This window comes from Podarcis raffonei, chromosome 10, assembly GCF_027172205.1.
Source record: "Podarcis raffonei isolate rPodRaf1 chromosome 10, rPodRaf1.pri, whole genome shotgun sequence".
Classification (NCBI taxonomy): Eukaryota; Metazoa; Chordata; class Lepidosauria; order Squamata; family Lacertidae; genus Podarcis; species Podarcis raffonei.
This window is the reverse complement of record NC_070611.1, coordinates 52,257,637-52,283,068: the sequence shown is the minus strand read 5'-3', so window position 1 is coordinate 52,283,068 and position 25,432 is coordinate 52,257,637. Positions and strand designations below refer to the sequence as shown.

General features: G+C 42.4%; 1 protein-coding gene across 5 annotated transcripts in view; it reads left to right on the top strand.

The window, feature by feature from the left end:
• Positions 1-25,432, top strand: part of CHST11 (carbohydrate sulfotransferase 11) — a 187,681-nt gene that overhangs the window by 65,204 nt on the left and 97,045 nt on the right. For all 5 annotated transcript variants that reach the window (XM_053406363.1, XM_053406362.1, XM_053406365.1 and 2 more), the window contains one exon: positions 5,169-5,254. In XM_053406363.1, coding sequence (XP_053262338.1) covers positions 5,169-5,254 — 86 coding nt within the window. The remainder of the gene's footprint in view (positions 1-5,168; positions 5,255-25,432) is intronic.

The window sequence follows — 25,432 nt, the reverse complement described above, 5'->3', positions numbered from 1 at the left end:
TGCAGTTAATTTAAGCAAATTACCAATATTTGTTTATGTTTATGATACAAACAAGGAGTAATTAGGACAGCGTAAACAATGTAAATAAAGCATTACCAAGGAGATTAAAAAGCCAGTAGCTAGCGGATGCTGCTATTCACATAAAGATTTGGGAAATCTGAACATGTGCTGTGCTTCAATGGAAATACCGATGAGGAGTTTGAGACTCTGGCATTCTAAAGGTCAAACTGTTGTTTCTGCACCCATGTTGGTAGAAACCACAATCTTCACTGGGATTTTTTCATGGTATTCTCCTGTTGTCCAGTCTGCTGAAAGGCTATTGATGAACTCATCACTTAAATGTACCTATCCCTTTGAAATTTCACATGATGGAAAGCAGCTTTGTCCTTTTGCTGTTCTTCAGAGGTCTATATTTTACTAGGTCAGGGATGGGGAACCTGTGGCCTTCCAGGTGCTGTTGGACTCCAACTCCCATCAGTCCCAGCCAGCCTTCTCAGTGGACAGAGATTATGGGAACTGGAGTCCAACAACATTTGGAGGGCCACGGGTTCCCCATCCCTATTCTAGGCCCTCGGTTTTCAAATGTGACTTTGTTTGGCGAAGATGAAGATCAAGTTTCTTTCTCCTTTAGTTGCTTGTTGGCCCCAGATATCACACTTCCCACTCACATTGAATGGAAGGAAGTGGTTATGGGGAAGGCTTAGGAGTGTGGCAGATGAAAGGTAGTTGTGACTGGCAAGAGGTGTGGGGAGGGGGAGGGGAGCAAAGTAAAGCATAGGCTTTCAGCTCGCCCAACACAGCTGAGCATTGTGACTGTGCAATTTTTGGCTCAGTTGATGTCCGTGAAGGTTGGACACAGATTTCAGGTTCAAGGAAGGAATATCAATGTACTGAAATCCTCATAAGCATCACATTGAAAGTAAATCTGTCTAACAGAATGGGTCATGTATTGTAGGTTTAGGTTTAATTTCATATCATTTCTTAGGGGTACAATAAAAGAGCAAGACTTCATGACTCATTTCAAACTTCACAACAAACTACATGCCGTCCATTATTGTAACCCAAACATCTATTGGAGTTTCCAAATGTACAGTTGGCTAAACAGTGTTTAGATGTGCTTTTCTGCTTCTGTTCTCTTAGTATTCAGCTTAATAACTTTACTCCCATCTGTGAGGTGCAGAGTGATAGACAAAACTAACAGTTTTGTCAGCTTGGAAATCAAAACCATCCCACAAACCATGGCTTGCAAACCTGCTTTAAACCATAATTTCGAGTTCTAGTTTGCTGGCCTATCACTGTAGCTAACCTTCCTTACCCATAATGTACCAACTGAGCCTATGTACTGAGCATGGGGAGCTTGTGGCATTCAAGAGGTTGTTGGACTTCAACTCCCATCTGCCCCAACCAGCATAGCCAATAGTCAGGAATGGTGGGAGCTGTAGTTCAGCAACATCTGGCAGGCCACAGGTTCCCTCATCTCTTCAATATATTTTTAAAGCTAGAGAGCAAATTCTAGTCTTGACTTAGCCAAGCCGCCCAAGACTTGATCTCTTGCATGCAAGGTGTGCTTGGAACTTATACTATAGTTATGGTTCAACTTTATTAAAAAGTTTTCATTGGAAATGTTTGAAGAAAACCACAGGTAGATCAGACTACCAAGCACTACAAGGGCAAATCAGCCTTGCCCTTTAGTGAGCTGGTGTGTCAATATAACACCACAGGGTGTTATCTTATCTCGAAGCAGATGAAAAGGACAAGAAGCTCTTTTGGAAACTGCTTTGCCATTGGCACAGGTGCATTTGTCAGCCAAATGAACAACTGTTCAACAGTATACTGTGCTATATAGCATTCACAAACTAGCCTTGCATAAAAAAACTTGCTGTTGCTAAGAAGCACATTTCTTGGCATCTCTAAGCATCTGTCCTTGCCTAATGTGCAAATAGCTCTAGCCCTATTCAGGCCTGCTGATTTAACACATGAGCGGGGAGTGAGGATGAGCTTGGCCCTCCCCCAGTTGCCATCCCCATCGTTCTCTACAAGTTGGGGAGAGCAAATCCCCTATAAGGAAAGGTTATTACATTTTGATCATTCTAGTTTACAGCAAAGGCAATAAGAGGCAATATGAGTGCATGGAATTATGCACGTTATGCAGAATAGAGAGAATTCCCCTTCCCCCAGATAATACAAAACTCGGGAACATCCATTCCTTTATTTGAAGCCCTGCCTCAAAACGTGTAAGCTCCCTGTTACTACATTCTTGTGATGTTGCCAAGAGCTCGAGCTCTGCTTATTTCTTGCCTTGGTTTATGTGAGACAGTTCAGGCATAATACCAAACGATGGTTTGGTGTTTTGTGAATAAGTGGAGAAGCCATAGACTCATGTGTTCCATTCATCTGGTCCTGAGTGGAGGCACATCATAGTTTGCTGGTTCATCAGAGCAGGCGAAGTATGGTTTGTGTCTGCTCTGCAAGCCAGGATAGGAAACCATTTTTATTGCTCCTTCTGTCTAGCGTGGAATGGCTGTGCACGAGGGAAGGGAATGAAAGTTTTCATCAAACTGCCTCCTGGCTCACCTTTTCTTTTGCTTTGGCTTGTTTATTGCTCACTGACCCCCATGCTGATGGGCTTAATGGCAATGATGACATGGGGTTATGCTGAAGCCTATCAGAGTGAGGGCAGTGCTCCATGCGATCACCCTGGAGGCTGCTGGTAGGGGAAGCATAATTGCTGTCTTCTCTTTTTGTCCTGCTGCCACTAAAACATTCCCCATCCAGCTTTGCAGCAGGCAGAAAGTGTGGTGCTATCAGGGAAGGCATTTAAACTCAGCCCTGTCTTAAGCTCCAAATTAACACTTGTTTAGGAGCTCAAGTCTGGCATAGCCTGAAGATGTTATGCAATGTTTTCTTGAGGAAAACTTTCTTCTTCTTCTTCTTCTTCTTCTTCTTCTTCTTCTTCTTCTTCTTCTTCTTCTTCTTCTTCCAAATACCTGTATCTGTGCATGCAGAAGATCAATTGGTATCCTACATGTGTTTAACATTCAATATTTTAAGCAATTGCTCTATTGAGCTGTTTGACTAAAAATCCTCAGAAGTTAATTAAAATTGCAGCCCACGGTAATCTCCAGTACTTTAAATGGTGAAGGAAAATCAAATCATTTAGTGTGTTTGTTTACTAGAACTACTCAAGATACCACCAAGACTGTGGAGTTTCTCATTGCTTTGAGGGGAAAGCAGCAGGTCCCTTCAGTAGATAATTACCTTTTTAATGTTTCAATTTAGATTAGGAGAGAAAGAGAGACATTTATTTTTCTTTCAAGACAAAAAAAGATGTATGTTCTGTTTCGCTTCTGCAGAGATGTTTTGCAGTTTTCTTACAGATTTTAATATGATAAGCATTAGATAGGACACAATTTGTTTAAGTAATTGCTTCTGCAGCTGGCGCTAACCTTTAAAGCCCTTTAAAGGTCAGGATCTGAATGTCTCAAGGACCGTCTTCTCCTGCTACGTGAGGCTGCCCAGTTATTATGTTCACCATCAAGGCTTTAAAGCAGTAGCAGTAGGAGGCGTGGCGTTGCTCACCTCCTTCCAAACACTGAGTGTTGTTGCCCGTTTCTGAGAGGGGAGGCCCAGGGAGCTCAGCACAGGGTGGGCGTGACGGCAGAGTCGATCCAACTATCCTGCACCCACGGATGTCTTACGATGACCATCTGGGGTGGAAACAGTTGAGGGTGTGGAGCTGGTTTCGCAATATTGCTGAGACAGTTGCCCTGATTCTCATCCCTCCCAGTGCTGCAGCCTGATGGAATATTTACTTTTAGGTGACGATTGGGAACGATTCGCAAGTGTTCTTTAGAAGATATAAGAAGCTAAAGATGGTAAAACTACGCTAAAAGCCCTATAAAAACAAAGAAAGGAATGCACCAGCTCTTGTTGTGTCGAGTAGGTCCTTTGGTTTTGATTCACGGTGCAGTGTCTCTGGGACTTTTTAAAGGCTAGGAGTGATGATGTCATCTTCCAGAGCACCAGAGTGATTGATGGATTCTCCTTGCTCTGGCAAGTGAATGAGGTGATAAGAAGGTGTTCGCAGTTTCCAGTGGTTTGTGACAAGTTAGCCTAGATAAAAATGGCTGAGAATGTGAAAAATAATTGAATAGAAGCTGGTTACTGTTTTCCTACTTCACACTAGCAGTTTCTCTGGTAACACTTGTAAGATGGTCAGCATTTAAAAGCTGACACTTGCTTTTCAACTGACTGAAGATTCTTAGGTAAAGTTCAGTGTGTTTTACAAATTGAATCTAGTCTATAAGAATCACTTATGTGACAGTCAGCTGATCCCAATACCTATGCAATTATGTTGTTCATTGTTTCTCTTTGGGAAACATGTATATATATATCAACACGGAGCCTGCTTTAAAAAACAAAAATCTATTGGCAGTGTATTAAAAATACTATAATTATTTTACTTTGTTCTGATTTATTACCTCCTTTTCACCCCAAGGTCCCCAAGTGGGTTACAATTTAAAAACAACATTAAAACAGTTTCTTTAAAAAATTACAATCACAAGTATAGGGTTCTAAAAGTATGTATTTCACTTGTCAAAGGCCAGGGTAAGGAGGTGGGCCTTCAGTGATGAAAGCTGGATAGTGAAGACGTCAGGCACATCTCTGTAGGGTGGGAGTTCCACAATTTAGGGTGCCACAGAGAAAGCCCTCTTCCTCGCCACCTGTACCAAATCTTCTGAGAGTGGTGAGACTACCAAAAGCTGATCTTAGCACCCGCTACGGTCTGTAGGAAAAGAGGTGATCTTTTAGATTTGGGGGAGCAAAGTTGTCTAGGACTTTAGCACTGTGGATGGAACTGCAACCAATGCTGTTGTTTTAAAATGGGGGGTTATAAACAGAACCCTATCCAGTAATCTGCCTGCTCCATTTTGGAACAAGAAGGTGTTTTAATCAACAACAACAATAACAACAAATTATAATAATGCTATGTTTAGTTAGCTGAACCCTACCCACTCCATCAGACCCACCCTCATGGTTAATTCTTTCATCACTATTTTTAAAGAAATCCAGCCTCATTTCTGAAATATGCTAATTGTTTTAATTTATGCTTTAAGAATCATTTAATATTTGGGAAAGCTGACTAATTTCCCTTTATTTCCTGCCAGTAATACGTAGGAATCCATTTGGAATGGACATCTGCTGCCGGAAGGGGTCGAGGAGCCCACTGCAGGAACTGTACAATCCAACCCAGGTCAGTGTCCTAGCGCTGTAGCTTCACTTCTTCACACATCCCACACACGCTGTTCCGTTATTTTCCTGATGAATAGCCTGGCTTCCTGGTGGAGTGCATTAAGGCGGCAGAGAAGCTGCGCACTTTCCTTGCAAAGTTATTTCGCTTATCTGAGAGCTCTAGTGAATTCTCATCTCCTGTGGATAGGGAAATAGAGAAGAGATAACGCATAGGCGCACACACTGTGGAACACCTTAAGACTTTTAATGTTGCTTTTCTTTTCCCCTTTCCTGATATTGTTTGGAAGCAATTGCAGGTAACCAAAATGTTGCAGATATGTGTGGCCCACGGCAATAATAATAATAATAATAATAATAATAATAATAATAATAATATTATTATTATTATTATTATTATTATTATTCTGGAGACTTGCAGCCTCTTAACAGCTCTAGCCTTTCACCCATTCATCCCATGCTGGCTAATTTTGGTTGGGTTACTTGTGAGTCAGAAGTCAGTTTAACAGCTCCCCCCACCCCAGCAATGTTTGAGCACTACCTTTATAAGGTAGGTTAGACTGAGAGGCAGTGAGTGGCCCGAGGTCACCCAGTGAGCTTTCGTGGCTGAATGGGCATTTGAACTCTGATCTTAATCCAGCCCTCTAGCCATTACATCACACTGGCTCTCATGAATAATGATCTCTGTTCAAATGGAGAGGGAACCCAGAAAACACCATGACTGGCTTTGTTTCAACACGAGGTTGATTCCTGTTTCCAGTATGCTTTGAAATGTTACTATAGGAATCCATTTTTAAAGTATGTCTGAAGCCTTTGTTCGCTGACATGTAGCCATCAGTTGTGATTTAGGGGACGAAACATGGTTTTTCTGATATTGTTGATGATACCCTGCTGAGAAAGAGGTCCATTCTGTGATTTGATATTTAGTGATGTATTTTGTTATTTTATTGAACTATTGTTACCTCCATGATATCTTCAGATTAAGCAGGGGGTAAAAATATTTTAAATAAGTTAATGATACCTTGGAGAGTAGCATTTCCTGCTAGCAGTGGAGAGGAAGTATTGCCATTGCAGAGGGTGGGAAATGCCAGCCCAGCTATTAAACATAGTTATTAAGGTTTAACAGCTGCCTATTTCATATTTATACCTTAATGAATAACATTTTGTGAAACGCGGGCAGCTATTAAGGGAAGTGACTCTTAATAAATCTCACTCATTAGATTTAACAAGCCACTAAATATTTCAAATGCTACTTGGTGATGGAAAGAATCACTGTGGGGCTTGCAAAATGGGTTCCCACTGATTAAGCAGGAATTTTTAGAGGGGACTAGTGACATTTGAGAGATACGTGTTGGCTGTGACATGAGAATGTCAAAATTGTTCTCAATATGCCTTTGCCTTGCTTTCTGCTTCTAAAATGAACTCAGGTTAGTTTCCATTTTTATTCTGAGTCCGAGGAAGTCCGAGGAACAGCATTTATTGACACGAGCAAGTTGGGCTCTGTGTTGCTAACTGGAAAGTGTACATAAAACTTTCAACAGGAAGAAAGTAAGCCTGCCAAAAGGGGAAATAATAAAACCTTAGAACGCTTTCAGGGAATGACTGGTGAGGAAAGTAAGCTTTAACCGCTCTGACTTATCGCCTCTGGGGTTTGCTGGGAAACATTCAATATGTGCTTGTGACTTTTCTGTTCCCATTGCCAAAGGTCATGAAGGAAGATAAGAACATACAAACACATTAAAAAGGCCTTAATTCCAGTCTCTTTGCAAGCTGGGTAGATGCAAAAGCTTCCTGACCTGCTACAAGTAGGGAACACAGTTCTCTGCTGTATGGCTTCCTTCTTTTCCTCCTTTCCAGGTATATCTTGACCAGGGACAGGTGACTACTGTATGTCAATTTCAATTTCTCCCAGTTTCTCATTTTTCTAATCTTAAGTTTGGTTCTCAATGTTTCCTCATCAGTTCGCAATTTTTAAAGAAGACCTCATGAAAATTCATCAGCAGTTTTGTTTTAATTTCTTCCAATAGACACATTTTTTTTGTATGCAATTATGCCTATTATATGCATTGTTTGCAAAGCATTTTTTTGTAATGCAATATACACCCTAAGTATATGCACTTATGCACACACTATTTGTCTGAGGAACTGCATTGCACAATTCAGAAAAGTGCAAATTTTGGTGGATGCCTGTGCTTTGGTTCACGTCTTGTTCCGGAAAGTGCAAATTGGGTAGGTTCACACTTAGATGCAAACTGAATCAAATTTATTCCTCATCCCTCATCTTTACCAAGCCCTCTGCATTAGAATTCCTTCAGCGTCTTCCTCTTTGAGGGAGCCAAGCACAGAGTCAATGTTTGAATAAGGCCAGAATTTCTCACAGCCACTGTTGAACTAAGCAGATGACGTTTTTCACACATGAAGAATTTCCATCAGTACACTGGCATCTTCTGTTCGTAGTGCATTAAAGGAAGGGGGGAGAGTTGGAGAAGGAGCGAGTGTGGGGGGAGAGGAAGAAGAAGAAGAAGAGAGATTGACTCAGCCTAACATCCATCCGCCTTTTTGGATAGAGTTTGCACTGTATATGTCTATGCATGAAGGGCATGACAGAGCAATATTCCAGCAGACGCTGTCCTGTTGACATTCACAGATCACTTCAGAGGAGTGAAAATAGCAAGAGAGCTACTGGGTGGAGGAGAGAGGTGAAGTGAGGTGATCATAGGCTGCCGCCTTGAATGGCCCTGTTGTTGCCTCAGTTGTGCGGTTTAATACAGTTCTTCCACAATTCGCAGAAAAACTTAGCTGATTTTTGTCAGCACTTTGTCATTAAATGACAGGTGGTGTTTGAGTCTGGCATCATCTGGGGAACGCCATGCAGATCTTCCTGCTCAGCTAGACCCTCTCATGCAGGCTGTACTTTCCAGCTTGCTGTTGCCGCATGAGCACCTGAGCTCGGAAGAGGAAGAGTGGTTGCAAGACGTTGGGCAGCCGCCCAACTGAATCCACTCCTTTGCCCTATCTCTGCCTCTCCTCTTTCACCATGATTTTTAGCCAAGGGTACAGCGAGGAGGAAGGAAAGAGGCCTCAGCAATGGGAAGTAGGATTTGGGGACAGATCAGCATACCAATGAACTGCAGCTGCTTCCCTTCCAATTATCTAGAATGTCTCCCCGTTCTAGCCTTGACATGGCCAAGGAGATGCATTTTTTAAAAGCTGGAGAAGGGCAAGCAGTAGCAACAACTCCTTGCCCCCTCTCGTGCGTATGAAGATAAGTTTTGGGAAACATGGAAAACTGTCTGTATAGATATCAGGTATTGTTAAGAAGAACTATGCATTAATTGCATGAGAAGTAATGCAATTTATGGCATGAAAGATCATTTGGGAAATCTCCCCCACCCCACCCGAAGTCTTCTTTATAAGATTAACAGGAGCAAGCGGTAAAGCTCTTTGAATAATGTCCCACAAAATTAAAACCAAAGCAAAATCCCAGGGACCGAGCAACGGGAGCTCACCCCGTTGCAGGGATTCGAACCACCGACCTTCTGATCGGCAAGCCCTAGGCTCTGTAGTTTAACCCACAGCGCCACCATCAAAACAAAAACCAGATTATGCCCCCTCCCCAAAGAGAGCCAGCATTTTAAAAAGGGTATAGGATGTTAGGTCAGGCAAAGGCCTGGTTGAAGAGGACTGCATTTGCCTGGCACCTAAAGATGTATAGTGGAGGCACCAGGCAAACTTCCCTAGGGAGAGCATTCCACAGATGGGGAGCCACTGCAGAGAAGACCTGTTCTCGTGTTGCCACCCTCCTGACCTCTTGAGAAGGAGGCACACGAAGAAGAGCCTCAGAAGATGATCTCAGGGTCCGGGTAGGTTCATATGGGAAGAGGCAGTCCTTAAGGTATTGCAGTCCTGAGACGTTTAAGGCTTTGCAGGTCAAAACCAGCACTTTGAATTGGGCCCGGAAACTAATTGGTAGCCAGTGCAGTTGGACCAGGATCAGTGTAATATGCTCAAACTGTCTAGTTCTGGTGAGCAACCTGGCTGCTGAGTTCTGCACCAGCTGAAGTTTCTGAACCGTCTTCAGAGGCAGCCCTACGTATAATGCATTGCAGTAATCTAACCTTGAGGTAACCAGAGCATAGACAACAGTAGTTAGGTGATCCCTGTCCAGATAGGGGCGTAGCTGGGCCACCAGCCGAAGCTGATGGAAGGCACTCCGGACCACCGAGTCCAGCTGGGCCTCAAGCGACAGCAAAGGATCCCCATTATTAAACCCTGGAGGTTGCAGGTACTGAAGGGAAGGGGATGCCTGGATCCTAGGGATGCTCCAGCTGTTTCTGCACTTCTTGGGCTTAATATGTGGACTGCAACTTTGCTTTTCACATTTCAGGTTCCTTTGGAAGGATGGAATAGTAATTTCACTTACTAAATAAATAAATATTCTCCAAATTTTGTGACAACATAATTGGGTTGTGGATTGGAATTTTGGGTAAAAAATAAACAGATATGACATGGACCAGAAAATAGATTTGCCCATCCCTGCTTGGTCCGCATTTCTTTGTGGTGATTTAGATAAATGTAGGGAGGAATTAAATTTTGGGGAGCATGAGTGGCACATGGAGGGAGGAGGCCAGGAAAGGCCCATAGCAGAAGCAGATGTCCTTGTGCAGAGCTCATTAGTTGAATCCCACCCATATATTTTTATGGACTACAATTTTCATAAAAATATAGGAAATTACAGTAACTTTGATAAAACATCACTAAAAGCATGTTAACATTGTGTTAATGTCAGGTCCTTATGGTGTCCAGTGTTTGGTTTAATATGAACTGGATGTTGCCATGTTGTATTCCCCCTGTCTACCTACGGATATCTCATGCATGGAATTGAGTGTTTAAAATCTATTTATAGGTTGAACACACTCACATGGTGTATGGGGAAAGTCACCCACAGCAGAATGCAACACCAAGACAGCTACTGTATTCCATCTCCCTCCCAGCTGTGGCTGGCAGGAGGAAGGGTCAATGAATATATGTCTGGTAGCACTAGACAGAAGTCAGGATTAACTGGATGAAAGAACCAAACTTCCCCTTGTATTTGCAAAGTGTATTCTTAGAAAAGCAACACACTGCAGCATCTTGTAATTTGTGTGGCCTTGTAGGGATTCACTGGGCTAAAAATAAGTTAATTACCAACCAGCCCACAGAGCTTAAGTCAACCAAGGTTCAAAATTTGCCAACAACATATTTGAGGCTTGAGCACATCTGTGGGTGTCACTGATCCTTTCATTGCAGTTGAAAACAGAACCAAATCATAAGCAATTAGTGACAAGACTTGGCAGGGTAATAGGAAAGAAAATTACTACCCTTCTTCAAGAAGGGTCTTGATCCTGTTTTCCTATGCAGGAAGGATCCTAATTGGATAGTATGGATGCTACCTTTGCATACAAATTTAAACATCCTTTTTATGTACAGTGGTACCTCGGGTTAAGAACTTAATTCGTTCTGGAGGTCCGTGCTCAACATGAAACTGTTCTTAACCTGATGTACCACTTTAGCTAATGGGGCCTCCTGTGCCACCGCCGCGCTATTTCTGTTCTCATCCTGAAGCAAAGTTCTTAACCCGAGGTACTATTTCTGGGTTAGTGGAGTCTGTAACCTGATGCGTTTGTAATCTGAGATATCACTGTATTTGGATATTTTTTTTAAAAAAATGATTCTCTTAGGTTTGTTGCTGAGTTATTGGCCCAGTTCATTCATAACATAAGTCCATGGTTTAGTGTTACTAGGATGAGTTTGGGGCTTAACAGAGTCCTCCCTCCTTGGTCATCTGGTAAGGCTAAGAAAAACTTCCATTTTACATTAAACACAGTTTAGTGTTACTAAACTCTGGTTAGCTTAAGTATATTTAGTGGAAACAGGCTTCATAAGAAACAATGGTTTGAAGTTGGTTGGTTTCTGCTAACCACAGCTAAGCCATAGCTAAGCTCCGTCTGGTGAGTGTATCTTCTCCTGCTTTCCTGCTTCATGTCACACAGTTAACTTGATATATGCATGGAGCTTCTACCCACACAGTGGCTCCAACAGCGACTTCAGTGCAACTCTTCCCTTTGTGCCTGTTGAACTATCCCCAGCATTGAAGTCAAAGAGAAAGTCTTCACATAAATGGCATCATTGGATCAAGTGCTAGTGCAGAGAGTTGGCATAACAGTTCAGAGAGGAGCACTTTTCATATGTTCTTTTTGCATTCAGTGAACATCCATGGGAGGTGTAGCATTACAGGAACAGGTTGTGTCCTTGACTTGTACATGTTCACTGAAAGACAGTGATAATGGGAACTATAGAAACTGTCATCCTTGTCCATGGGCCATGTTTGTTGGGGCCAGTGGGAGTTCGAATCCAATGACATCTGGAGGGCCAAAGATTATTCACCTCTCCTCTAAATGTTTTTGTGTTGTGACTTTGCTAATCTCAAAGGCCTGCACTCTCATTCTTTTCTTGGTTCATTGTGATTTCACTTTTTCAACCTTCTTTTTCAAAATGTGTCTTTCTGCTCATTAAGGAGCCAAATTGCTGGGAGGCTGCCTTGCTTAAAGGCATTGTCTGTCCATCCATCTGACGGAATTGATAAATAGATCCAAGAATTGTGGGTCGTAACTGAAGCCGTTTGATGCTTTGTTATTTCAGGGTTGATGTGCTGAGATGTATTGATTTCAACAAAGTTTAACCACATTCAGTTACAACTAGCAATCACACATGCTTGCTTTGCCTCAGCTGTCTTAAATCCCAGTTGTTCACCCTCCAACTGCTGGCTGCTAAACCTAGTGCTTAGTGAGACAGAGAGCTCTGCTTCATAGATCTGTGATAGAAAAAAATCAGGGCTCCAGGAATAATAGCTCTTTAATTCCATGATAAAATTGACTAAGGGACTTGGAGCTTTGGACAGTTTTACACAAAGCATGTTCATCGTTAATCAATGTAGAATTGCATTTGTAGTTTGCATGGGAGAGTCAGCCAGTGCAAATGGGACTTCCATGCTGAATGACATAAACTTATACATAATACTTCTAAATGGAAGTTGTGAGATGGAAACTGTACACCTGTTCAACTGTGAGTACTCAGTAATCAGAAGATGGAAGACCTACAGTACAATTCTGTGTAATTCTACTTAGAAGCAAATCCTATAATGTCTAGTGGGACTTACCTAAGATTAAGTGTCACATACCAGTATCAATGGTCACCAATATCCAGGTTCACTTTTGCTTCTGTGTGGGCTTCAAAAAGTGACAGAGCCTTTGGATTTGGATATGGAGGACCAGAATCAGCCTGGGGATTGAGCTAAGAGCTAAAAACAAAGCAGCAATTCATGCCCTATAGTAGGGCTTCATTCATTGGGACGGGACAGGATAAGTTGGTGGCAAGATCTGGGTAGTTCTTGCCTACCCAGATTGCTCATATTGTAAAGATAGTTCGTGACACTGAAAAGGCTAGATGCACTTGAATTAGCAGAGTTATACTCTACCTGACCCCCTGTAGAAGAATACCACAGTAAAAGAATATCAGAAGCTTACTATGTTTGCTAAGAAAAATGTGAAACCAGAAATGGAGTAATGTAAGTAGCAACTGGTTTTATATTTGGTGTCCTTCTCCTATGACTCTTCCCTTTTCTTCTGGCCATGTAAATACCATGATATACAGCTGGGACTGCCAACCTTTTGGAGCCAATGGGCAAACTTGGAATGTTGAAGTGGTGCCATGGGTGCTAGTAGCAAAATGGCTGCTGTTAGGGTGTGTGTGTGTGGTATAAAGCAAAATGGCTGCCATGGGGATGTGTATGAGAATCCGAGACAGTGAAAACAAAAACTGAGCAGGAACAGCAGTCTCTCATACATAGTTGATCTTTGAGGGAATATTTACTGAGAGCTTGTTGTGGGTGCCATAGGAAGTGCTGGCAGGCATATTGGTGCCCACATGTACTGTGCTGAGGAACCCTGCACTGCAGTAATCAAAATGACTCCTGTTTAACAACAGCTGTAATACATGAATATTTGCTCTCTCAGTGTGTATATTAGAATGCAGTTACTTAACTCATATTGAACAGTGTTCATATTTATGATAATCCACCTTAAATGCTTTCTCTTTTCCACCCAGAATGTGATTATTAATGAGTGAAACTGCAGTGTGTGACTCTATAAAAACAGATAAAAAGAGGCCTACCTACTGTGCCCATCTCTGGAGCCTGATGAAACTACAAACAGTAAACACAAGCAGCTCATAATCTTAATCAGTATAGTTGAAGGCACTGATTGCTCATGTGTAAAAGCTCATCAAGCGTAAAGAAACAGAACAGAGAGTTAATAGAAACAGCCTGATGTACAATGCCAACCCCTAGTTATTTCATTCTGCTTCCAGAAGCAACCTGCAAAATTATAGCAGTATGTCTAATTACTGCCTGTCAGAGCAGCAGGCGTCCAACAGGAGAGGAATTAATTGATATTACTCTAAGGGATTTTCCAGACGATGTTTTTTTATTGTGCAATAAATGCACAGTTGTTCAGTTGTGGGGGGATCCAGATGTCTTTCCGCGTGTAGTACAACTTCTGTGGAGAAACGGCATTACCAAACAGTGTGCCTTTATTAGTGGGAGAATGGGATGTCAACCTAAATGCCTGCTGCGGGTGGGGTGCTGGAAGAAAAGCTGTAGCTCAGTTGCAGAGCACACGATAAAGTCATAATAAAGTCCCAGGTTAAATCTCTGGCATTTCCAGGTAAGGCTCAGTTTTACACCATGGAGAACTACTGCCAACCAATGTAGACAAGTGATTAGGACCTTGTGGCCCTTCAAATGTTGCTGAACAACATCTCCCATCAGCCCTGACTGTTGGCCAAGCTGAGTGGGGTGGATAGGAGCTGAAATACCGCAACACATGGAGGACCAGAGGTTCCCTGTTGCGTAAGCTATACTCAGCTTGATGAACCAATGGTATGTTTCTATGTTCCTCGCTTCATGAGTGTCCCAAACATCTATTGGCTAGTGACATAGTGATGACTCTTCCTTCTATGCCACTTTATGAACTAATTTTAAAAGGGGGTAGTTTGGGTTTTTTTAATGGTTTTATGCAGTCTATAATCTGAACCATGGGTAGGCAAACTAAGGCCCGGGGACTGGATCTGGCCCAATCGCCTTCTAAATCCGGTCCGCGGATGGTCTGGGAATCAGTGTGTTTTTACATGAGTAGAATGTGTCCTTTTATTTAAAATGCATCTCTAGGTTATTTGTGGGGCATAGGAATTCGTTCATCCCCCCCCCAATATAGTCCGGCCCCCCACAAGTTCTGAGGGTCAGTGGACCATCCGCCTGCTGAAAAAGTTTGCTGACCTCTTATCTGAGCACATACAGACATACATTTTGGCAAGGAAACATTCCTGCATCTTTTAGAGAAAATAAATGTGAACCTGTAAGAAATGGCTTCAGTTTGAACCTAATGACCTTACCTTCTGGCATAAAGAACTTCATATGCGACTGTATACAGCATCAAAGTTGTGTACGACATGTAGCTGGGATTCTCCCACACAACCTCCTAAATAACAGTAGATTTAGAATTTGGGATGCTCTGGCTTTGTACAAACTTGTTCAGGAAGTGCAATAAAATGGAATCCAAATACAGTGGTGCCCCGCAAGATGAATGCCTTGCAAGACGAAAAAATCGCTAGACGAAAGGGTTTTCCGTTTTTCGATGCGCTTTGCAAGACGAATTTCCCTATGGGCTTGCTTCGCAAGACGAAAACGTCTTGCGAGTCTTGCAATTTTTTCGCTCCCCCCCTTTTCTAAGCCGCTAATAGCCTTTTAGCCGCTAAGCCGCTAAGCCTTTAATAGCTGCTAAGCCGCTAAACCGCTAATAGCGCTAATCCGCTAAGCCGCTAATAGGGTTGCTTCGCAAGACGAAAAAACCGCTAGACGAAGAGACTCGCGGAACGGATTATTTTCGTCTTGCGAGGCACCACTGTATATATATTTAAAGGAAGATACTATAGTGTCATGGTTTCCATTCATTTTCTGTGGAACCTCTTCAAGCTGAATACTGATTCCTTTTTTTCTTTTTGAAAGGTGGGTGTGGAAATGATGGGGCTCAAAACTAGAGCTACCTGGTGGTAGGAAATGGCCACTGACAACAGAATTGACAACGCAAATGCAAGGCCTATTTGCATGTTCAGCTGTAGAATTTACACACACACACACACACACACACACACACACACACACACACTGTAGGGTAATTAAGTAAATTGTCAGGACTAGAATTATTCTGAAATAATTGCACCTCAGCTGTCAAAAGAATAAATTGCATTCCATACTGCCACTGCGCACTCTACTTTTGAATGGTACTGGCAGTATTTATGTTGACAATGTTGTTGCTGCTGGTATTGTTGTTAGCTTAAATTTATATCTTTCTCCCGGATAACAACAATTTAAAAACTAAAGTTTTAAAAGTAGAACAATTTACAATCAAACACAGTCTAAAACAAGAGGTGACAGCAATTATCAAGATGCAGGTATGCTCTAACAAAATTACAGCAGAAGCTATCAAAACAGAAGCAGGTATGTCCAACAGAATATCTCTTATCAGTCTCTATTAAGGTCCTGGAAGAATAAAAATGTTTGGCATCAAAAAATGGGCAGATGATGCCAGTCATACTTCAGAAAGGAGGGAGTTGCGTTGCTGGGGTGCTGTCATGGGAAAGGCCCCATTTTAGGTCATCACGCAGCTATTGTTCTTTGACTGTCCTCAAGGGCAGCCCCACATAAAGTGCAGGAAAATGATCCGTTCTGGAGGTTACCAAGGCATGGACAAGTGTGGCCAGACATAGGTTTTCTAGGTTTAGTCTTGAACTTATAGAACCAGTAGAAAGAAGGATATTCAACTGACCTTTGAACTAAGCCCTTAATTCTATTTCAAAAATTACATGAAGCTTGGTAAATATCAACAAAGCTCTCCCCTGCCATCATTGAATAAACTACTCCTCCTGCCTCAGTTGAGCTAATTTGGAAAAAGTGAACCATAGGCTTAAATGTCCCATTGAAATCAATGGGAGTTAAGAGCGCTGAACTTTGGCCAAGCCATATGATGCACCCTTGCATTCCAGTTCTGCAGCATATATCTCCTGTGTAACAGAGCCAGTGTGATGTAAACTGTGCTGGACTTCAAATGGGACTCCTTAGGTTTTATCCCCACTCAGTCACAATGCCTAGTTTTGTTGGGGAAATGTGCCATGTGTACTACTCTCAGCTCCTAGAATTTGATTGATTTGATTTATTGTATTACTATTCTGCTTTTCACTCACATGATTTGCAAAGTGGCTTGCAAACAATAAATAACTACAACATAATAGAGCATCACAAATGCAACGTAAATTATATAGCATAATTAACAAATCATCAGTGAAACAATTGCAAATCGTCAGTAAAACAATTACAGTGGACGCTCGGGTTGCGAAAGTGATCTGTGCGGGAAGCACGTTCGCAACCCACAGCATCCACAACCTGCAGTGCTGAGTCTGCACACTCGCGGGTTGCGATTCGGTGCTTCTGCACATGCGCAAGCGCCGAAACCCGGAAGTAACCCATTCCGGTACTTCTGGGTATGGCGCGGTGCGTCACCCAAAATCACACAACCCGAAGCGTCTGTAACCCGAGGTATGACTGTACAATCTGTCAAACACTATTAACAAAACCCAAAAAACCCCAAACCCCTAAAAATAAGCTAAACAGCACAATTACAACAGAAGTCATATAGGATTCACAATCCTATAATTTGTTCATAATCTATAAAACAGTGTTAGCTACATTAACAAAATAGCAACCAGGGGATGGGGAGGAGAGGGACTAAGTGCTGCTGAATTCATACACTCTCTTTCCTCACTCCTGTGACTTGGAGGAAGGGCAAAATAAAAATGGAATCGCATCATCATCATCATCACCATCCTATACCAGAGCAAACCAGCAATTCTCCCCACCCCAGGGTGGCTTCCCACTCCTCCAGAGGAAGAGCCATACCTCAGGGTAGAGCACCTGCTTCCTATGCAGAAGGCTGCAGATTCAATCCCTGGCACCTCCAGTGCACCACATCTGAAACCCTGCAGAGCCGCTGCCAATCAGTGTAGACAGTACTGAACTGGATGGGCCAATGGTGTGACTTGGTATAAGGCAACTTCCTATGTTCTCTATGCAATAAGCCTCCCGCCTCATCTTCAGTGCAGCCGCTGTTAATGTAGTGCTTTAAAAATAAATAAATCACTTTTTCATGTCATAGGAGGTGGGGGGAAGCCCTCAGGAGATGCCCCAGTTCAGCATTATTGTCTGTAATGCATGCAGACTGGAGAAGAAAGCTGCAATCCATGTGATGATATATTATTACCTTAGTCACAGTACAGTGTCATTAATTATTATTTGTAAATGAAACGGGATATTTTAGACGTTAGGGAAATTAACTGTTTCCCTGTAGCTGTAGACCATGTATCACATACTTGGACACATTGTGAGTTGAGGCAAATTAGTCAAATATGTTTATTTTGTAACTGTCGCGGTGCAAAAGATCAGTTATTCTAGGGGCCAGGTAGCCTTAATAGTGCAATGAGGGTTTCCCCAACTTGGAATTTGGGTGCACGAATCTGTCCACTTTGTGTTTCTTTCTGTTTCTTTTTTCTCTCCTAAGATTCAGTTCTACACATTTCAACATCAGTTTGTGATTTATTTTTTAAAGTCCGGTATATTTGAATATTCATTAATATCTGTTGAAATAATGGGTAATACCCAGCGAAATTCTACTCAGAGTAGACCCACTGAAATTAATGAGTCTCAATTAGTCATGTCTATTAACCTCAATTAGTCTGCTCTTGAGTGCTCTATCCCCCCTTCAGGAACAGTGTAGAACTAAGTGAAATAAATGGTACATTTTTTGAGCAAGCTCTGGAATTATTTTTCACATTTTCTTCCACTGGGAAAATGTGTGCCACTTCAGATTATCATGTATCTGAGTGGGAAAACTGGCAGTCTGGAGCAAGGGCTAATGGGATATTATCTTTAGCGCTACTGTAGATAATCCACATGCAGCAGCTACAAATTTCTGAGATGAGTGTCTGAGACTGTGGCCTCTTTTTCTCTGGTGACACACAGCCTCTCTTGCTCTCTGTAGCAAGACTTCCAAGAACCTGACAGATAGCTGTACCACGAGCTTGTCTCAGTTTAGATTAGGGGCAGATGTTCTGTTCTTTGTCATTTTTGCAACCACTCAATCTACCCCCCTTTTTTTGGTAGATTGAATAAAATGCATGAAAGATTTGCATTTAGATTGTCTTTTAATTTGCATTTAATATGCATCATATGCATTCCTCCCCCTTTGTAAGCTTTTTCAGTGTATTTCACCTAAAAAATGTGCATTTTCTTTGAACTGACCTTTCATTTCAAAATGATCTGATTGATAGTTGTGTTCCAATTCACATGTAAATCTGGAGTGTTGAATTAGGTCAGAACCAAACAAAATTCTCCTCCATCCCTTGTTCAGATTGTCATGTGTGGAGTTTTATGTGCAGTTGTGTATGTCTTTGTTTCTCACAACCTGACTATATATTATGTTGCACACACAGAGAGCCAAAGAGCTTCTTTTGAACAGAACACCAGAGGTACTTTGCTACGATTTTTTATTTTGGTCAAGGAAGGGTTGTTAAGTGATGACTACACCCCTAGGTTCCGTTAGTCAAAATCCAAAATGTTGCATTTCCAGTCCTTTTTAACAGTCCGGGTATGTTTAATGTGCAACTTCTAATGTCAAGTCCTGACCTTTAAAGTCTGACAAAGCAACTAGGCATCTTCCGCACAACCCTAATCATTGAGTAATAGAGGCAGCTAAGAATCTGGGCAGAGTTTCTTTTTGGACATCGACAGCAGTTCAATACACAACCTTTGGAAACTTTTAAAAATGCCCCTGCTGAGGAAATGTGACTGAGGACATTAATTGCTATCCCTGGTGTTGTTCGTCTCTCTATCTTTCTCCAAGGATCAAATTAGTGAAGAGGAAAGGATTGATTTGATATTAAGAAAACTGTGTTGTTGCTAGCCATGCCTGCTGAGTTTTCTGGGTCTTGCTGTGTGGCAATCACAACCCATTAGCTTTTACAAAAGGCCTGTTCCCAGTTGAACTGAAAGCTTAGTTTGTTGAGACTTTTGGGAGTCTTGACTGGGAATTTCCTTGAGGGCTACACTACAATGCAATCATGTATAATTTGGTGTGTGTGTTAGCAAAAAATAGCTACTGGGAGTTGCAGTTTGGGGGATGGATGGGAAGGGAGTGCTTAGCTTTAGATTGTTTCTCTCCCTGCTGCAAGGGTAAAAGTAGTTGATGCAGATATCTTGAGGTTAATCTTGCCCTGCCACCTCCCTCTCAAGACTGCAGCACCTTGCAGCTCCTTACTATTTCTCTTTTTAAAATATGACAAAACCTGTAGAACAGGTGTGTCCAACTTTCATGAGACTGAGATCTACTCCGACTATAAAAAAACTGGCAGTGATCTACAAAAGTTGTTGAGTTTTTTTGAGGCGGGTCCAATGATCTACTGCGATCTACCACGTACACCCCACAATCTACCAGTAGATCATGATCTACCTGTTGGACATCCCTGCTGTAGACTAAAGGTTAACATCCTAAAGGTAAAGGGACCCCTGACCATTAGGCCCAGTCGTGACCAACTCTGGGGTTGCGGCACTCATCTCGCTTTATTGGCCGAGGGAGCCGGCATACAGCTTCCGGGTCATGTGGCCAGCATGACTAAGCTGCTTCTGGTGAACCAGAGCAGTGCACGGAAACGCCGTTTACCTTCCCGCCGGAGCGGTACCTATTTATCTACTTGCACTTTGATGTGCTTTCGAACTGCTAGGTTGGCAGGAGCAGGGACCGAGCAATGGGAGCTCACCCCGTCACAGGGATTCGAACCGCTGACCTTCTGATTGGCAAGTCCTAGGCTCTGTGGTTTAACCCACAGCGCCACCTGCGTCCCTGTTAACATCCTAATGGCGTGCAATTGCCTTTAAAGTGAGGTTTGGCCCTGAGATGCAAGGAAGTACTGGCTGCCAGCTTGGGTGGCTTTAAAAGAGGATTGGACAAATTCATTTTGTAAGTAAGGTTGTGGGGAAAGTGCCTGAGGTGCCCACCATTTCTCTAAGCAAGATTGATTTCTGGCCAGTTGCTGGTGCCAGGCCTGCTGTACCTCAAGGAAGCTCATGAGAACCAGTTGCGCCAGTAGAATCTCGGTGATATAATTCTGATGCCAGAATAAATTCCTCTTCTCCCCCTGTCCTAGTCCCATGCCTTAAGGATTCCCACCAAACCAGAACTGGCACTTCTATAATATACTAAAAGCCAGCTTTGCATTTCGGCAGCCTGGAAAAACTCAGAGAAGGGTGTTCCTAATTTTCCACTCTTAAATCACATCTGCTCAGTGTTCAGACCACAAAGTACTAAAAGTATATTGTGGAACATGAAGCAAAACATCACACACAAATTAAAGTCCCACTTTCTTACCCACCCACCCCTCTCGAGAAAGTCACATTTCTCTTCCAAATGAAACTGTTATCAAAGCCATTGCTTAGCCATCCTAGCAGCAGATTTGGAAAAGGCTGAAGCCTAGTGCTAAGCTGGTATCCAAAAGTAGACTCAGCTGGGGTAGGGCAGAGGCCTGCAACCTGACTGGTCCTAGGCATATTTCCTTGGAAACAATTCAAGGGACTTATTTCTGAATTAACTGAGTTTGTAAGGATGTGAATTGTCATCTTGGCCACTTGATAGTCTTTGGCAAGCACTGGCTCCTTAACCTCACCCCTGCTCCCTGCATTTGCAACATGGAGGCAAGATTTGCCTATCTTCCAGGGCTGTTGTGAGGCTGATGAAGATGGAATATGTTATAGGCTTTACATATCATTCTTTCTATTTCTGGTGTTTGGATTCTCAGTGCTATTACTTATGTTAGCCAAGATTGCGCTATTTGCACACTAAAGGGAAGAATGTGGAGGCTTTGGGGAAATTGCAAGTGTACCAAAAGTCTATGGGACGGGGAGGAAACTATAATGAATGGTTGAATGGCCATGGAGAGCTGACTGACAGTTGGGTGCTACACCCACCCCCACCACAAAACCCTGGGAAAATGGAATGGAGTAACTGGAATCCTGAACAGGGAGCACTCTGTGCTGCAACATTTTGTTGCAGCTCCCACTGGTATTATCCAAGTTCTAAGCTGCTGTTGTGAATAATGCAAATACTAACAAAGTAATAATATTTCCCCATCCTTCCTGTAAATGTGTTATTCTCCTGTGATCAGCCATAAGGGGACTAGTAAAAGGAAGTAATTATTAATTCAATTAGAGGATGAAGGGCAAAACGTACAGTCTGCCATTGGGAGATGACAGCGGCAGATGAAGAATGGGCCGAGGGACGTGCATAGTGGGGAGATGAAGAAGCTTCCCTGTTTCTCCTGTCCAGGCTGACCTTGGCCTTTGCCACAAATGTGCTTTTGCTTATGAAACATCCCTTCAGAGAGGCTTCTATTTAGATAGCAATATATTTTGGGATCAGAACCTTGATGTCAGTGTGGAGGTTAGGATGCCAGAACAGACACACAGTGGGAGCTTTCAGGTCATTTGAATGCATTATGTATTTACAATCGGCTGAGCAGCTGGAGAAAAGAGACGTTGCCTCAAGGGCCCATTGGAAGCTGAAATCCTTGGAGCAACATCTCCAGAGCATAACGGTCTTTCTAAAAGTAAATGGAACGGAGGTCCCCCAGGGTGAAGGTCCTAGCATTAGGACAAATGTTGCTTGGCTTTCTGCAGTTTGCGCTGCCGGAGTGTCGTGTTTTAAAAGCAATATTTAAAGTAGTGCCATTCCGAGCAGCTCCTAGGTGCCACATAACATTATTTTTGTAGTTGTCAACGTTAGAAATGATGAAAACATGCACACTCAAGAGCTGGTGCTTTTTTAAAAAAGACATAGTCTACTACCATCTCGTTATCCAGATAAAAGGAACAGACCTTAAATAGCTAATATTGTGATCAGATCTGCTTTTGCTATCAAAATGCTCATCTTGTGATTGTCAAAGCGCCAGTCTAAATGCTGCAGGACAAAATATAAGAAAGCTATAGCTGTGAGCTGTCCGTGTTATAAGAAATATCCTTTGCCCTTGTCAATTTCACCCATGCGAGCTACATATTCCCCCCCCCCCCCCAATTGGCCATTTTAACTATGTTGGAAAATCCAAAATACATAAATGATCAAGATGCACAGGAAATAATGAGAACCCTCTTTTAATTTGGTTTCACTAAAACAAATCCTGTTCCAGTGATCTTGCTGAACCGAGAACAGAAAGCTGGCATTGGCCTCTTATCTAGTATTGTCTGCTCTGACTGGCAAGAGCTCTCCAAAGTTCTAGAGGCAGATGTCAGGGACTCTGAACTAGGGATGTAGGGGGGAGGGGAAGAGTATGAGTTAGCATTGAAAGGAGAGCATACCAAATTTGCACTTTCCAGAATGATATGTGAACGGAAACAGCCAGCCTCCAAAATTCTCCAAATTTTGCAGTGCAGCCAAGTCATCTGCCCAACAGCGCAAAGACTAGAGGAAAGGATGCATGTAAATGCATTTAACAGTGAAAATAACATACAGAACGCACTATAGTAACAAAACTTGCTTTGCAAAAAATGTGTATGTTGGGAGAAATTCATGCTGAAATGCTGATTTTTAATTGCAGACTGGATGTGGGGAAATGAATGTCAGGTCAGAAACTGAGAAACAGAGATTGAAACTGACATCTGTTCTGAGCTTAACCCATACACCCAACAAAGTCCCTGGGTTGTGCCACCAACCCTCTGAAGTGTGGCTCCTTTTTTTCCTTTGGCTAGGCCAGAGGTCAGCAAACTTTTTCAGCAGGGGGCTGGTCCACTGTCCCTCAGACCTTGTGGGGGACAACAACTATATTTTGTAAAAAAAAAAAAGAACAAATTCCTATTCCCCACAAATAACCCAGAGATGCATTCTAAATAAAAGCACACATTCTGCTCATGTAAAAGCACCAGGCAGGCCCCACAAATAACCCAGAGATGCATTTAAAATAAAAGGGCACATTCTACTCATGTAGAAAGACGCTGATTCCCGGACTGTCCGCGGGCTGGATTTAGAAGGCGATTGGGCTGGATCCAGCCCCCGGGCCTTAGTTTGCCTACCCATAGGCTAGGCAGTGTGTTTCCAGCCCTATGGTGAATAATAATCTTTGGGTTTCCTTAATTCACAGAGTTTTTGGCTTCCTTTGGTAGGTTGTAGTCTATCGTAGGCATTTGGGGGGGGGGGGAAACATGGCAGAGTGTAATGATCTTGAAACAAAGTGTAAATGATCTTGAAAGAAAATACATGGGGCAAAAGAATGAACCTTTAATCCGTTTCAATAAATAATTGATTCTTGCTCTTCCTGCCGTTATCAGTGTAATTAAATCTGTGAACCAAGGTATCTCTTCTTGGGATATTGACTCTTTCTAAATAGTGGCTGCTCAAATATTTCCATTTGCCAGCGCTGTGCTTTTAAAATAAGATGCTGGTACAGCCCAATTAATAAGGCATTCTGAAATGTTACACGCTTCCGAGGGAAAGTTTAAAAGTAACCTGAGGGAAAGTTAACCAGCTCTTGTGGATTTGATTGGTGGGGACCATGTATCTTTTCTGAACAAGTTTCGATATACGCTCTGGTTGCTTTAATGTGTACATTTGGGTCCCTGCAGGGCGTGGCGTATGGTTCCGTATTTACACCAGTCAGTATGCAAGCAAAACAACTGAAGGCGTGTGGCATTTCTGAGGGATTAATGACTGCCTTAGAGGAATAAATTGCTCAAAGCCATTAACCCTGGGAAGTCATTTAATCCCCAGAACATGGCCTGTGCCTTAGTCGTCATGCCTGCTATTTTGAGAAAGAGACACCCCCCCTTAAAATAAATAACTGAAGGGAAACAGCATGGTTGTGACCTCATTTGGGAGAGCTCAAGAGTGCCTTATAAGCCTTCTCAATGCTGGGACGTAAGGATTTCTGAATGGCACATCCGACTTGGTAGTGATGCCAATTTTGTCATGTTTCACTCAAAACGGTGGTGTCTTTGATACAGTGATACCTCTGGTTAAGAACTTCATTCATTCCGGAGGTCTGTTCTTAACCTGAAACTGTTCTTAACCTGAGGTACCACTTTAGCCAATGGGGCCTCCCACTGCCTTTGCACCGCTGCCATGCAATTTCTGTTCTCATCCTGAGGTAAAGTTCTTAACCCGAGGTACTACTTCCGGGTTAGCAGAGTCTGTCACCTGAAGCGTTTGTAACCTGAAGCGTTTGTAACCCGTGGTACCACTGTATTCTTGTTTTTGTCAGCACTGAATAGTGGGTTCTCAACATTGCCACTTCTGTGTCCTCTGAGATGCAACATTCCCAAGACACATATTAGGATGCCATTTTTTGTTTTTCTCAGTTTCTGTTTTCCAATCTTAAATTCTGCTCTCCACATTTCCACACTAGTTAGCATTAAAAAAAAAAAAAGCCCTCATGAAAATTCACCAGCATTTAAGTGATGATTTCTCCCAATATACATTTTTCTCTTTAAAATTTTTCCTAAGGTTCCAATTCTTGCAAAGCAGTTTTCCTAGATATAATACATCTGTATGTTATTTTCACTCATATATGCACTTTAATGCACACTTTACCCTAGTATATGCATTTTTGTACACATTAATTCTCAGAGAAGTGTGAATTCTGAAGGATGGCTGCGTTTTGGTTTGTATATTGTTCCCAAAAGTGTAAATTAGGTAAGTTCACCTTTAAATGCAAACTGAATCAAGTCCCTCTGTGCCTTAACTCTCCCTCTCATCAAATGCCTCAAGAAATGAAGAGTATTTTTTTTAGTGATAAATAGCAGTGGGAATGTTTCTGACTCTGCTGGATAGATCTTTGCTGATAGCACCAAGGTTGCAGGTTCGATTCCCATAAAGGACAGCTACCTATTCCTGCATTGCAAGGGGTTGGGCTAGATGATCCTCAGGATCCCTCCAAACTCTATAATGCTATGAAACGTTGAACTGTTGGTGTTCTTAGAAAGAGTATATATTTAGATGCC